The following is a 13,907-nucleotide window of genomic DNA, read 5'->3' as shown; positions in this document are numbered from 1 at the left end:
CAGCTCTGCCTCAGTACTTCAAGTTCAAGGACACCCAGCTTACCTCCACAGGTGAGCCGATAGCGCTGCAAAAGCAAACTGCAAATGAGAACTCCGCTATCAGGTTAAAGAACAGTGGCCATTCTTCAATATTACATCAGTTTCAGCTTCACACCAGCTACCTATCGTAAAAAAAATCAGATCAATATTTATGAAGTGACATGAGTGAAGTTCTGCTCTCAGTTCACACTAGGTATGAATCCAACCTAAGCTTTAGAATCTTCATTATTTGTGCTTGTTAGGGAAGAAAATACATTCGTTACTGCTGCTCAGGATGGCACAAAGCCTCACAACCTTCAGATGAAAGTCTTCCTGGAACAAGCCCCATAACTGGCCTGTACCTGAGCAGAGGATCCTCCTTAATGTTGTTTTTAGCTTCCTGCACTCCCACTCTTTGTCGCATTACCCATGCAACGGGCTCATGGCCAGCAGAGAAGCGTTAGTGGCAGGAGAATGACATGAGAAGTGCTTTGCTAAAAGTCAGAGCAGCCACAAAGGTTACACTGGCCCTTTGGCTATCCAGGGGCCTGCTGGGATGGAAGAGGAGGGCACAGCACCTAGAGCAGACCAAGACCTCACCATTGCTTGGCCAACACACCACCTGCATTGCACTAGCAGGGTAAATGCCAGCAGATCGTTCTGAGCTCTCCTTGAACACTTCACACGGCAGTGGTCCTGTACCAGCAGGACACAAGGAGGTATCACCAGAAGTTATTCATCTGTTCACTTCAACCAGCATTTCGTTCCCTAGAGGACTTGTCTGCTGCCCTCAGAAAAGCTCTGAGGCTCTTCTGGTTTGAACCAAAGAGCATATAAGGAATATTCACTCATTCTCAGCCATCACGTCTACAAAGACAAAACAGAGCATCTGGTCCTTGTTGAGAGGCAAGTGTTTGGGGGGAGTGCTGCTATAGAGTGAAAGAGAAAAAACTTTAAATAAAAGAACAAGACTGAGCAGTCATAGAAGACGAACACCAGCTGGCCAGGTGATTTTAGAAGAGAGAATATTAAAGGTTTGTGAGCAGCCCAGGAGGCCTGTGAGAGTGCAGGTAGCAAGAAGGGCCTTATGCCAAGCCAGGACCAGAGCAGGATCTCAGGTTCCTCTGTTGGCGGGAGTAAGCTATCCATTTTGAGAAGTAGCCTTAAATTATGAATTTCATCAGAAGCTTGATTCCAGAGGACCCCTGATCAGGGCAATGCAATATTCAGTCTTGACAATTCTGTATTAAACCATTTAATATCCATCACAAAACTATAATTTTCCTTTAACAGGGTTTAAACCTGCCTGAGCTGGGCTAAGAAGAGCATCAGGAAACTCTAGCTACAAATTGGCATCCTCCAAGCTGCCTTCCTGTGCAAACATATGGCACTGGCCCTTGCACATCTAGTATCCCCAGTCATATTTCATTCATACCAAATTTAGCATTTCCATTGCAAAGCTCTAACTTCATAACAAAGCTCAACCATTCTTAATAGTCTATTTGTTGTCATTTTTGACGTTGGAGATCTCAACTTTTTCCTTCAGATGTGCAGGGCTGGGGGATCTCAATGCACAGCTTGCGCACGGTGGCTACAGGAAAACAACAAGAAGTTTTACACTAGGATTTTTTTTTTTGCTTGCAGTTATTTATTACCAAGAAAAGCTCACTGTTATTAGGCTTCAGACAGCAACCGTACCTGATTTCAGACATCTGTATGTCCATGCCACTTCCACCCTCTCCTCCAGTCTTCTCCCAGCTCTAGGCATTCATATGGTGAGCTTGCTGCTTAGATCGATGTGCCTGGGACCCACCAGGCGGATGGGAGAGGCATGGGTGATAGCTGTAGAACAAGGGGTAAGAGAGAGGTGAGAGAAACATCACATAGGATGAAGAGGGACAGGTATGGTGGCAAAGCCAAAGAGGGGATGGGCAGCTCAGAAGAGCCAAGAGCTGAGCAGGAAACAGCAGATTCTTACCATCTGTGGCTACAAGACTTGGTTGTTATTTGAGGCAGATAAACCCAGGGTTTGGGACACCAGCTTTTCTTGTAGGACACTGAAAGACTATTCAAAATTAATTCAGCATTAAAAAAATAATAAGGTTTTGGCAGTGTGGGCATTATAGGACAGTCACCTGACAAAGAGGAGGCCTTGAAAAAAAATAATTTTATTCTCATATCATCACCCTGCAGGCATTTCCCCTGGGTCCATCCCACAGCTCTTCTACCATCCTCCCACCCTGGCTGTCTACAGTAAAATTTATGCAACCAGCCCCTCAGTGCTTCACTGTAAAACATATTGTCATTTCTTTCTATTAAGACAAGATCATGAGAAGAACTCTAGACTTAAAACATGGTGAAAATAATTCATAAAAAAAAAAATAATATCCACTGTTTTTTCTTGGTCACAAGTGTCACAGAAGCAAAGTGGTGCCAGATTTACAGGCAACTTTCAAATGTCTCCAAATTCAGTGCTACAAAAAGCCTACTGCACAAGCTCAGCTGGAGAGGGCAAGGCACAGACGGCAGACAAGGTCACTCTGACAACGGGGAACATGCTTTATATGCTGAGCAGCACAGGGCTGGAAGAAGGCAGACAACAAGGGCTTGACGCATTTGAAGTGTCGCTCAAAGTTGAGTCAAGGTTTCTCCTTGTGGAGGTACCTGACAGCTGCAATCACCTTCCTATTTCATGTCAGCATTGATTGCAACTCCGGGTCTTGCAATTCTTCCTGTAATTTATTCAGTTCATAGTGATTCACTACATAAAAACAGGTGGAAAAACATCCATTCTGATAAAGCACCATGGTTACAGATCTAAGATCCAGCCTTGCTATATTGAAAGCAATGGGAATTTCTTTCCTGTCTTCAGGCAAACCCTTGCCCACTAGAAAACTCCAAAGTTATAGGTCTCAGCTCTGTCCTCATTTACCTCTGCTAAAATCCAAACTGACATTTTGCTTTAAGAAGCTTCATATTGTTTCTTAAGCAACCAGTTCCTCTGCTTCTGAGATAAGCGCGATGATAAAAGTAAGTTCAGGCCCATGTTCAGTGCTGCAGTCAGTGAAAATTAAAGAGTGGAAAAGGAAAGCAAAATAAAGTCATAGTTCATAATATTTTTTTGTTTCCTCTAGTGTACAGGTGAATTGGAAAAGTTTCTTACATAAATTTCAGTGAGATTAGTTACAAAACACATTTTCTGTCACACTTTTAAATTGTATCTTTCAATAAATGTTCCATCTCCTACAGCTAATCCTGGATTTATCCAAAAAAAACCTACCCCAAAACCAAAAAACCCAAACTAAAACAAAAATTCCACCTTCCACAAAAAAGATAACCCTATCCAACACTGCTAAAGATGTGAAATGAAGTATTTGGGATTGTACATGCACCCAAACAGCCTTTCAGTTGCTGTGCATATTATATTTCCCCCCTGGAATGCAAGTAGGGATTGTTGCTCACTTAACGTTCAGATAGTTTTACACTGTAAGATATTTGAGGACAAATATGCATATTTTTAACAAAAAAAGTTTAAACATGCCTTTTTATTTTAGTTGCCTTAAAATGGGGTTTGCTCTTGTCAGAATAAGTTTCCTACACGTTGCTGCAGCAAAAAAGTATTTCCTGAACATGGGGTTTTGTAGCGAAGACTAAGCAATGCCCGAGATTCAGCTCTGATTTAAATAATTTTAAGTAAATTTGTGTTATTTGAGCCAGAAGATCCCCCTTTTCCACTCCTCCTCTTGGTCCCAGAGCAGCCCATGTGCCAAGAGCCAGCTCTCCCCCGTCGCTGCCCTGGGGCGCGGGGACGTGCTCCTTGGGCCAGAAGCTCTGGCTCCAGGTCCTCGCACCTTTACCAGGTTTGTGAGACTCTCTGGGGAGAAATGAACAATCAGCTTTGCACTTCACCTGTGCCAAATTGCAGCTTTCGGAACACTCCCACAGCACGACCAAACACGCTCTGAGCCATCATTCCCTGCTTTCAGGAGAGACTGAGAAACAGCAGCTCAGTTATCAAAGGCAACATGAGGAGGATGCCCGGGGCCGGACTCCTGCAAAGAAGGGGAAGCAATCCACCTGAGCCAGGGGGCTGCAAGTTACACGATTTTTCCTTTAAAACCTTTTGTATTTACAAGGGACTATCCTGCAACCGGCACTATAAAGTCAGTATGGAAGAGGACAGCCCAGAGGCTCCAGTGGAAGAGAAGGATGGTGAGGTGGGACTCAGAGGCAGGAAAAGGGAAAGGAGAAAGGGAAACTAGAGGGGGAAATAAATTCCTTTCAGAGAAGGCAGCAGACTACTAAAGCACAGAATAACACAGGGTGGAGAGGGCCTCCAGAGGTCTCTGGTCCAGTCCCTTGCCCACTACATGTCCATTGGACCAGGCTGGATCAGGCTGCTGGGTTCCTTGCCCAGCTGAGTACTGAACACCTGCAAAGGTGGATACCCCAGTACCTCTCCAGGCCTCTGTCCCAGTGTTTGAACACCCTCAGGGTGAAAAAGCTTTTCCTTCTATCTAGTTGGCAATTCTTGTCTTCCATCCCTGTTCAGCCAGTTTATGAAGGCAAGGCACTTCTGGGGACGGAGCCTCCCTCTGACACTTGTGCTCTGGTTTTCTCTCCTGCCTTCCATCTAACTAATTTTATGCTTCTTTCTTGGTTCTGTTCTTATACAGTAGCTTTGCTTTCCCAATTATAAAACCTCTAAATTTGATTTAAACCTAATAATTACACTGTGATCTAGTAAAGGCCTTGATTAACCCTATTGAAGCCAATAGATGTGGGGCATGCTTTTTAGGACCTTAAAAATGTGGTATTTAATTGCATCCGACATTGAGAAAGGTGCAGGGAGGTGGAGATGTGAATATGTAGCTAATTCAAACCCCGATACTAACAGGACAGGACTTCACGCGCTAGATCTCATACAACCCATCCCTACCAGGATTCTCTGCTGTCTTCCACCACAAGAGACAGACGAATATACCAGATGCATGAGAAGACTCGGTTGGTCACTGGTACTGCTACAAAAGTTTGTCATGTCCTTTGGCTGTTAGAAATCCTGTATTGTGATCTGCACAGTGGGTATGTTCATGTTCCCCTTCAAGGTCAAGGCACAATCCCAGTCTACAGCGGTACATCTTCCTCTCTTGCCACCAGTCTTGCCAAACTAAGTAAAATTTAGCCATAGAAAGAAAAGCATTGGGATGTCTCCTGCCTGGCAGCAGCCAGGAAAAAAGTACAGGAAACAATACTGAGGAGGAGAAGTCTGGCATCCCACGTGGCTGGCTTTGCCAGCCACCTAAAATAGCTGGTCAGCCCCGTACACAGGCTACAGCTTGGGGGAGGCAGCGGGGAGAAATGTCTTTAACACACTAAGCTGTATAAAAGAAACATCCTATAACGTCACTGCAGGAACAATGATGTCATTCTGTGCTGCCCTTCTGTTTTTATCTTGCCTGTTTATGCATCCCCTGATGGACTGGGTAACCGTGCAGAGCCACCAGAAACCTGAAGCACGTGGGTCCGAGGTGAAGGCACATCTTCACACTTTGCAGAGAAAACCAAGGGCAGGTGCTGTGGCAACCTGCCAGCCAGGTTTTACCCTTTTGCACTTACTGGAATTTGTCAGAGTCAATATGCCAGTAGCTTGCTTCCCTTCCTGTCCTTCCCCCGCACTAAATCCTTGGTTCCCACAGAGCTGTATGGCTTTTGGGAAGGAGAACACTGATGTACCAGTGATTATCACACTGATAATAGCCGAAAAACACTTGGTTAGCAACAGGGAGGAGCTGGTCCTGGACTTACCGTGCCTTATTCTCAAACACTTTGTTCCTGGTCATGAGAAGCCGAGGGTTTTATACAGACATAAGAAGCAAATCAGCCTGTGGGGAAATGCAGTTATGGGAAACAGGCTTAAAATTGTCTTATAAGCCTTTAGCCCAGTCCAGAGGAAAAAGTGTCTGTTTGTCTTTCTTTAGGGCTTCACAACACCCAGCTCTAAATGCCACTAGCACGCAGAGGAACAGGAGTGACCATAACGCTCAGAAAATACCCCCATTCGCTACGCCAAGCTCTTCCAGCGACACATCAAGCAGCTCTTCACTTTCATCAGAACCAACCAGCCAGATCTCCATGGTTCAGGATCAAACCCTGCTGGACATTACCTCCATCACTAGATTGGCCCTAGGAGAATCACCAAACCCTCAACCATTTGAGCAAAGAGATAAAAACGTAGCAATATTGTGTTCCAGCCCACTCGGAGCAAGGACTATTGCAGTACCTTGCCCGGCCAGCCCCAGGCTCAGTCTAACACCCAGCTCAGCCAAGCCACAGCAATACTCTGACTCCTCTCCAGGCAGCCCAGGGATCAATGCAACCTCCTTCTATACCTTTTGTCCTCACACAGCACAAAACGTACAAGCTTCAGCATCAGATCACACACTGACCCCAACCAGGAAAAGCACAAGGCCTCCAGCAACAATGACTCCTGAAGAGAGTTCCCAGTCTCCTGGCTATTCTAAAGCTGGATTAAAGAATACAGGAAAGGGTTTTGAATCAGATCTGGAAGATCCTGATCACGAAAGGTACGTATCCAGACCATACACATGTCTTAGGTCTTCAAATGACTCAACTTTGTATAGGGTCATTAAGAGCCCCTCATAAAAAAAAAGTTAAGTATCTTTTATGACGTAGATGTTCCCAGCACCTGTTTTGCAGTAACAACCCTGTGCTCCCCACTAAACCCTCTTCTCCAAGAAGCAACATACCGCATTGCCATACATTCATATAGCTCTCCAGACCTGCCATCAGCCCCTCCAGCAGGGCACAGCCATACGGCACCTCCTTGCCTTCCACATGAGAAAGCCCACCTCTCCCTGTGCTAGCGGAGAGAAACTCTGCTGTTCCTGCGAAAGCTGGCAGACCAGAGCTGGGGCCGGAGCGCAGTGACGTGGCTGGTATCTCCCGGCCCGGCCCACAGGCCCTGCGGTCTGAGCCCCGGCAAGCTGCGCCGATTCCACCCCTCTGAGCCTCTGAACTCCACACTGTGTCTGCCGCTTCTTTCCTTGGCAGGAGATTTGTAACCGCGAAGGAATTCCAAGCCATGGAGAAAGAACTAGAAGATGTAAAAGACGAACTGAAATGCCTGAAGTGGAAGGTGAGACACATTGGCGAGACTGTGCAGCCCCTGGCTGAAGACAGCAAGCGCTACAACGGCTATACCCTGACGGAGCTCAAGGCAATGGTGCAGTTTGAGGATGACCCTTACAAGGCTGCACACAAGATCCTAAACGCGCTCTTCAGTGATGTCTACTTGCTACAGCACTCAGTCACCGAACAGGCCTGCAAGTCCCGGTCTCTGCCCAAGCCCAAAATAGACCCAGAGCTGTACACGGTGTACTGTGACATTCTGAAAAGCATATTCCCTGCAATGAGCAGCCAGACCTTGAGGGAAGAGACCCAACACGTGCAGAAAAGCACTCAGAAAGATGTGCAGTAACACCAGACCCTGCAAGATGTTCTGCAACGTGAGAAGCCTCCGCTGATTTTAGAGGACTGAACTGTGGTAGGTACCGCTGGTTGAGTCCATCCCTTTTAGGTATGAATCATCTGTAACGACATTGGTGAGCTCTGAGCCCTTCATGCCACTTGCCCAATGAGACAGGGTGGGAAGGCATTCTGCATACTCCCTATGTTATAGAAAAAAATTGCCCCCTTAGTGTGTCTTTCAATATATGAACGTTTCCTTGTTTCCAGCAACTACAAATGCTGACAAAAGAATCCAGAGAAGGCAGTGTATGTCCAGGCAAGGGCCTTCTCCCACCCCCAAACAGACCAACCAACCAGCACTTGGGTAGTTTCTATTTTCTAGAGTATATCATTCATTAAATGACATTACTTGTTAGAAAATTGTGCCTGTTCTTCTGTTTTTATTTTTTCCCCTCTAAAAATGCTTTGCACATCTAATCAATCATCTTACCTTGAATACACACTGGGATGAAACCTGGGCATGCAGCAAACCACCCTCCCCTGCCCATCTGCATTGCTGAGTTACACGGGAGGAAAACCAGGGCAGAGAGGTCAGCAGCTCCAGCACCCCCGAGCAGGTCTCCATTCCACCTCGCTGGGGGCCAGGACATAAAAGTGTGCAATATGCCCCTAAATCACCAACCCGCTAGTGAAACAGGGAAAGGTCTGTGACCTCCCTCTCTCCCAGCCTCTGACAACTGAGCTGACAGACCAGCAGACACGTGTTACCAGCCGTGCTTTGCCTCCCCGTGACGATGATGCTGGAAGGCTGGCCCTGCTGCTGCGGAGCCTGCCCCCAGGGAAGGAGGCTGCTGGTCATGGAGGACATGGAGGAAAATGGCCCTGGAGCTCCTGCTTCCATGTCTGGGACCCAGCAAAGTGCAATGGATGAGCAACAGTTTGTCCATCAGGTTCTGCTCACAGGGCTGGCCTTGCAGCCTGCTTTCTCTTTATGGTTTCTCTTTGAACAGACCTGGAGGGATGCGCTTGTGCCACTTTGCTTGGTACCAATGGAAGATACTGCTTCCCTACCCTACTGGTTCACCCAGCACCTTTCAGAGAGTCACTGACACTTCTTGGGAACAGTCACTTCCCTGGTCTCAGTGTGACACAGACATCACACCCCAGCACGTGTCCATCCTGCACACTGCTCCGGCTCTCTGCCAGGCCACAGGACAGCAAGAGGAGCAGAAAGTAACCTGTGAGCTCAGCCTACCTTTCCCTCTGCCGGGATATAAACCACTTCTTAAGTTTATTCCAAAAAGAACGGGGGGGGGGGGGGGGGGGGGCATAAAATTGAAAAAATAATGAGCAGATCATTCCTTGTGTCACCATGGCTCCAGACATCTTCAGAGATGGGAGGGGCAGTCCATTCCAAGGACACACTCTGTACCTTCTCGGCTCTTCTGACATTTGTATGAGCAATCCTACCTGTCTTTCAGCATGATCCATCTATACTGTTCTCTGCTGGGCTTATAAATGCATATTTTTAAGCTCCTTGTTACTAGCAATTTATGTTACTTGCAAGCCGATGTGCAGAGGCACAGCCCTTCACCTGCATGTCCTCTCTGTGCCACACCACAGCCCAGCTCTGCAACCGTGCCCAGCACACCACCGGGCAGCCACGGCAGGACACAGGGTGGGCACAGCGCCACAGCAAGGGACAGGGCACAGGACACCTCCCCGCGCAGCCAGCCCCTTCGCCGGCAGGCCGGGGTCGGGGGTGGGATGGATGGAGCGCTGGAGGTGCAGCATCCCCCAGAGCAGATCACGCACTCTGGTGAGCACTGTCAAGGTTCATGACAAATTGTCTGGAAGGTGCTGTGCACCATGGGGGGGATGATAGTGTCTCACACAAGCACTCCCTCCAGCAAGCATTTATATTCTGCTTTCCTGGATCTTTCTGTAGGAAAATGCATCCCTTTGGTTCAGGCGGGTGCAAAGAGGCTGGCCCTCCCCTCACAGCGCTGTAGGTGCTGCCCCAGGCTTGCTTTTCTGTGACAGACCAGACCCCGAGTCACCTGGAGGCCTCTCTTCAGAGCTTTCCATCATCTCCAGTGGACACAGAACTGAGGCATCAGCCATATCAATCCTTGTCTGTTGCATCGCCTGCTCTCTCTGCCTGTAACATCGTGACGCAGTTGTTCCTATACGAACAGGCTCTGCGGCATCCCATGTTCATGAGGCTGGACAACATGCTCACATTAGCTCTTTTAGCCTTGTTCTCCTCACGCCTACTGGACCTACCTAACAAGGTCCAGCACAGGCCTATGAGTTGTTTATTACCCTGGCATCATCAAGGCCAGTTCTGTCAGATATTGTCAGTTCCAGGTCCCTTTCAGGTTTCAGTGTCCTCCTCCTGGCTCAGCTGTGGCACGATTCACCTCTGCCCATTTCAGAGATGTGCATTAGGTCTTTCACTCTGACAGCCCCGGCATTTAGCTGTGCCAGTGGAGCTTCCAGGTTATTTGCACCCAACTAGAGCTGGCCAGTCCTGCCAGATCTTCCACACGTCATTATCAGGTACCTGCAACTTCTGAGTCCTGCAGCCTGTCCCCAGCACCTCGCCACCACAGCAGCCCGTGATCGGCTGCAGGGAACCTGGGGAGAGCAGCAGGGCACAGCCACCGCATCTGTCCTGCACAGGCTGCTCCTTCCTTCTGCTCCTCTGCTGTTTGCACCTCAAAGGCAGCTCTGCCTCTGCGAGGTCAGTTTGGTTTTCAGTTCCTACGTTATCTGCAGCTTTGTGAACATCTCCAGTACTTGAGCCGCCTTCCGTAATGTTAGTACAGGGAGAAAAATCCACTGATTTTCTACTCATTTTCCTGAGCGCTTCCTGCTGTTTGTATTCCTGTGCAATACCATGTCCTTTCATCCTCTTACCAGCCTTAGCTCTCCCTGCCAGCTTTGCTTACCTCTTGTTTGCTGGGAAGAGAAACACAATTCTGAAGAGCTCTTCTGTGCCCAGTCTGTTGATTTTTTCTGTGGTCACTCCTAAACACAGCAGGAGAGTGAAGGCTGAACGCCTACACCTGCAGAACGAGCCCCTCTCCGTGGAGGGTAACAAAACCGAGTCAGCATAACAGGCGTAAGCCAGCAGTATCTTAAATACACAGGCCTGAAAGCAATTTTTTTGCTTTCACTTTTAACATCCCGCATTTGCCAGAAATGTGTCGTTACAAGCATTCTCTGCCTTAAGACTTTAGGTCTTGCTGCCTGGTGTTCAGACAGAAAGGCAATTACACAGTGCCATTATTCTGACAGTTAAAAAGATTCAGCCATTGTTCTTCTTGGACAATTCATGCTGATGTGCACCGTGCCGGCATTGCTCCTTAGCCTAAATAAGCCTTCTCTCCAAAATGTTATCACCTTCACTTGTATAGACAGACAGAGAAGGCAATCAGACACCTAGTGAAAAATTAGTCTAAAAATCCATGTTGCATTCCATCTACCCTCCTTTAAACCACAGAACTATTTTTTTCCGCGAACACGTACTTTCAAGTCTGAAGACCCAATACTGAACTAAATTATTTTTTTTTCTTTCCTTTCTGAACCACAGGCATTACATTTGCTATTCTCCAGTCGCACCCAGAGCCAAAGATTCATTAGTATTACACTTATTAAGTAACATGCACTGTCGGTTATGTATTCATCCCTGCATATAACCCGAGGACCTAAGAGCCATGGCACAGGTTGTCTTCCCCTGTGCCATCTCCAGGAGCAGATGTCTAGCCAGAAGTGTGAGGACATGAATACTTTTTCCAGCCTCAGGCGATCTGTAGTTTGTACTGATTGATTGTGTTAAATAAGCAACCTATTAATATTCACCATGCTGCGGCTCGGTAGGCTTCAGTTGGCAGAACAGATCCTACAGCAGATAAGTTATGTTAAACAGAGGGTCCTGATCCATGCTGGTCATAGAACCGCAGAATAATTCAGGCTGGAAAGAGCCTCTGGAGGTCAACTGGCCCAACCCCTCCCATCAGAGAGTATTCTAGTAAAAGACACCAAATAATAAGATCTGTGCTGCAGAAACGAAACCATCGCAGTACAACAAACATCTGACAACTGCCACACACCCACCCCCGCAAAAAAATAAACCACCAAAAGCCAGAAAAAAAAGCCAAACAGAGAGAAGCTGTACAAACAACCTGCGCTGGAACCATTTGCAGATCGGATCCACCATAGGAAAATCTGAAGAGTTATCATCTCCCAAAAGCACAATGCTGGGAGATCATCTAGACAGGAGCTCTCCACAGGCTAATCAGCCTGTAGAAACTTAATTTACATCTGCATTAGTGATAAAGAAGATAAATGGCAAAGTTTCTGTAGCGCTGTTTTGGAGGGCCCTTTACTACGGTTAGATCTACAGGCATTGCCAATTCACTTTCCCGACTTCTCATTAATATCTCTAATGCATAATTGCAGTCAAAATCAGTCACTGAATCACACATTTTATGACCTCATGCTTACCCCTTTGTACTGTTAATAATAATATCCCTGCATAATGTGAACGCTGTCTGCAAAACAAGTCCACCAGCCCTTCTGGTTTATGACTTAAAATATAGCAGAACCAGTTTTAGGCAACTGTCAGCATCTTTATATTAATTATCAGCATCATCTGCACTGAAATCTGAGCCACAAGGGTTTGGGCAGTACCATTAATTACCATTAATCCCTTCTCCATTCTTCCTACCTGAACGCCTCTTCTCACGACGTGTTCTCCATACGTGTATATATCTAGCTCCTCTTACACACTCCAGTTCTACTTGACTTTATTAATTTTCATGTTAAATCTTAAAATCTTTGTTTCCCAAGGTGAAACTGCCCCAGAGACCCTTTTCTATTTCTTATATCCATATGCTTCTATAGGTGGTTACTTTTCACTATGAGCTAAAGTCCTCCCCTGCGGACCCCTCCTCCCTTGGAGGCTGACAGGCAAACAAGTGCCCCACAAGTCGCCCCCGACCCTTATTCTCAAACCACAAGCACATGACCAAGGTGCAGATCTCCCCAGGGCTTTAATGCTACTCACCCAGGAAAAAGAGTGACACTGGGGGATCCCAAAGGATTTCAGACAGAATACACAAGGACAGAGCATGCCCTGATCCACCCAAGAACTGTGCTAAGAAACACAGACCTTCGCTTCTTGCAGATTTGTTAAGAGTAAGTTTTCTCAGTGCCCCAAAGAGTGATTAAAATACATATCAATGTCTTCTTGGGTCACTGGGTTCTGATCAGATCTCCCATTTTGAGTTAATATTCAGATACGTTACCATCCCAGAGAGATGAATAATAGGAGCTATTTCATTTCTCTGACAATATTAAACATAATGAAAAGTCTTACTATCATCCCACATCCTTCTCCATGAATTCTGGCCACAGATAGATCCCCTGTTGGTAATGGAAATGTCAGTTTGATTCATCTGTTCACCAACTAATCCTTACCAAACAATTTCCAGTATATAGCAAGCCATCCAAAAACATTCCTTTGGAAACGAGCCAGAACCGCCATTCGTTGCAGATTAGTTTTCACCACTGTTTAGGCTTACACCATTTCAGGTAGCTGTGCTACTTACTCTATTTTTAGCAGTGCCTCCAGCAGACCAGGAAAGAAGCAGATCATAAGACTTCTGCTAATCTGCAAATCTGAAATTATAGTTGGGAGATGAAATTTATTATTACACAGCTAGATGACGACAGCAGAGATGACCTTTCTGCAATGCCAGAAGCCTCATCCATGCTGATCTAGGCCTTTAATCAGTGGGGAACAACAGAGATCAGTATATACAGAGGAAAAACTTTTTCCCTATTAGGACAGTCGCGTATTAGAACAGATTGCCCAGAGAGGTTGTGCAGCTTCCATCCCTAGAGGTTTTCCAAGCCAACCTAGGTGAAGCCCTGTGTATCCTGGTGTCCTGATTTTGGCTAGGATAGGGTTCATTTTCTTCCTAGTAGCTGGTGCAGCATTGTGTTTTGGATATAGGATGGGAGTAGTGTTGATAACACGCTGATGTTTTCATTGTTGCTAAAGTAGCGCTTACTCTAAGTCAAGGACTTCTCAGTTTCCCGTGCTCTGCCAGCGAGGAGGGGCACAAGAAGCCGGGCGGGAGCAGGGCCAGGCCAGCTGACCTGAACTGACCAAAGAGCTATTCCATACCACAGACCATCATGCCCAGTATATAAACCGGGGGAGTTGGCTGGGGGCTGCTTGAGGACTGGCCAGGCATTGGTCAGCAGGTGGTGAGCAACTGCATCGTGCATCGCTTGTCTGTCTGTCTTGGGATTTATTCCTCTCTCTCTTTGCCCTTTTCATTATTAACAACTATTTCAATTACTAAACAGTACTTAACTCATGGATT

At 46.7% G+C, this 13,907-nt stretch overlaps 1 protein-coding gene across 2 annotated transcripts in view; it reads left to right on the top strand.

The window, feature by feature from the left end:
• GSG1L (GSG1 like) overlaps positions 1-7,911 on the top strand; it is a 59,879-nt gene extending 51,968 nt beyond the window's left edge. For both annotated transcript variants that reach the window (XM_037386442.1, XM_037386441.1), the window contains 2 exons: positions 5,997-6,602; positions 7,090-7,911. In XM_037386442.1, the coding sequence (XP_037242339.1) occupies positions 5,997-6,602; positions 7,090-7,516 (1,033 nt within the window). In that variant the 3' untranslated portion in view covers positions 7,517-7,911. The remainder of the gene's footprint in view (positions 1-5,996; positions 6,603-7,089) is intronic.
• Positions 7,912-13,907: the final 5,996 nt, after the last annotated feature.

The sequence above is a fragment of the Falco rusticolus genome, chromosome 4 (genome assembly GCF_015220075.1).
Source record: "Falco rusticolus isolate bFalRus1 chromosome 4, bFalRus1.pri, whole genome shotgun sequence".
Taxonomy (NCBI): Eukaryota; Metazoa; Chordata; class Aves; order Falconiformes; family Falconidae; genus Falco; species Falco rusticolus.
This window is presented reverse-complemented; position numbering and strand designations above follow the sequence as displayed.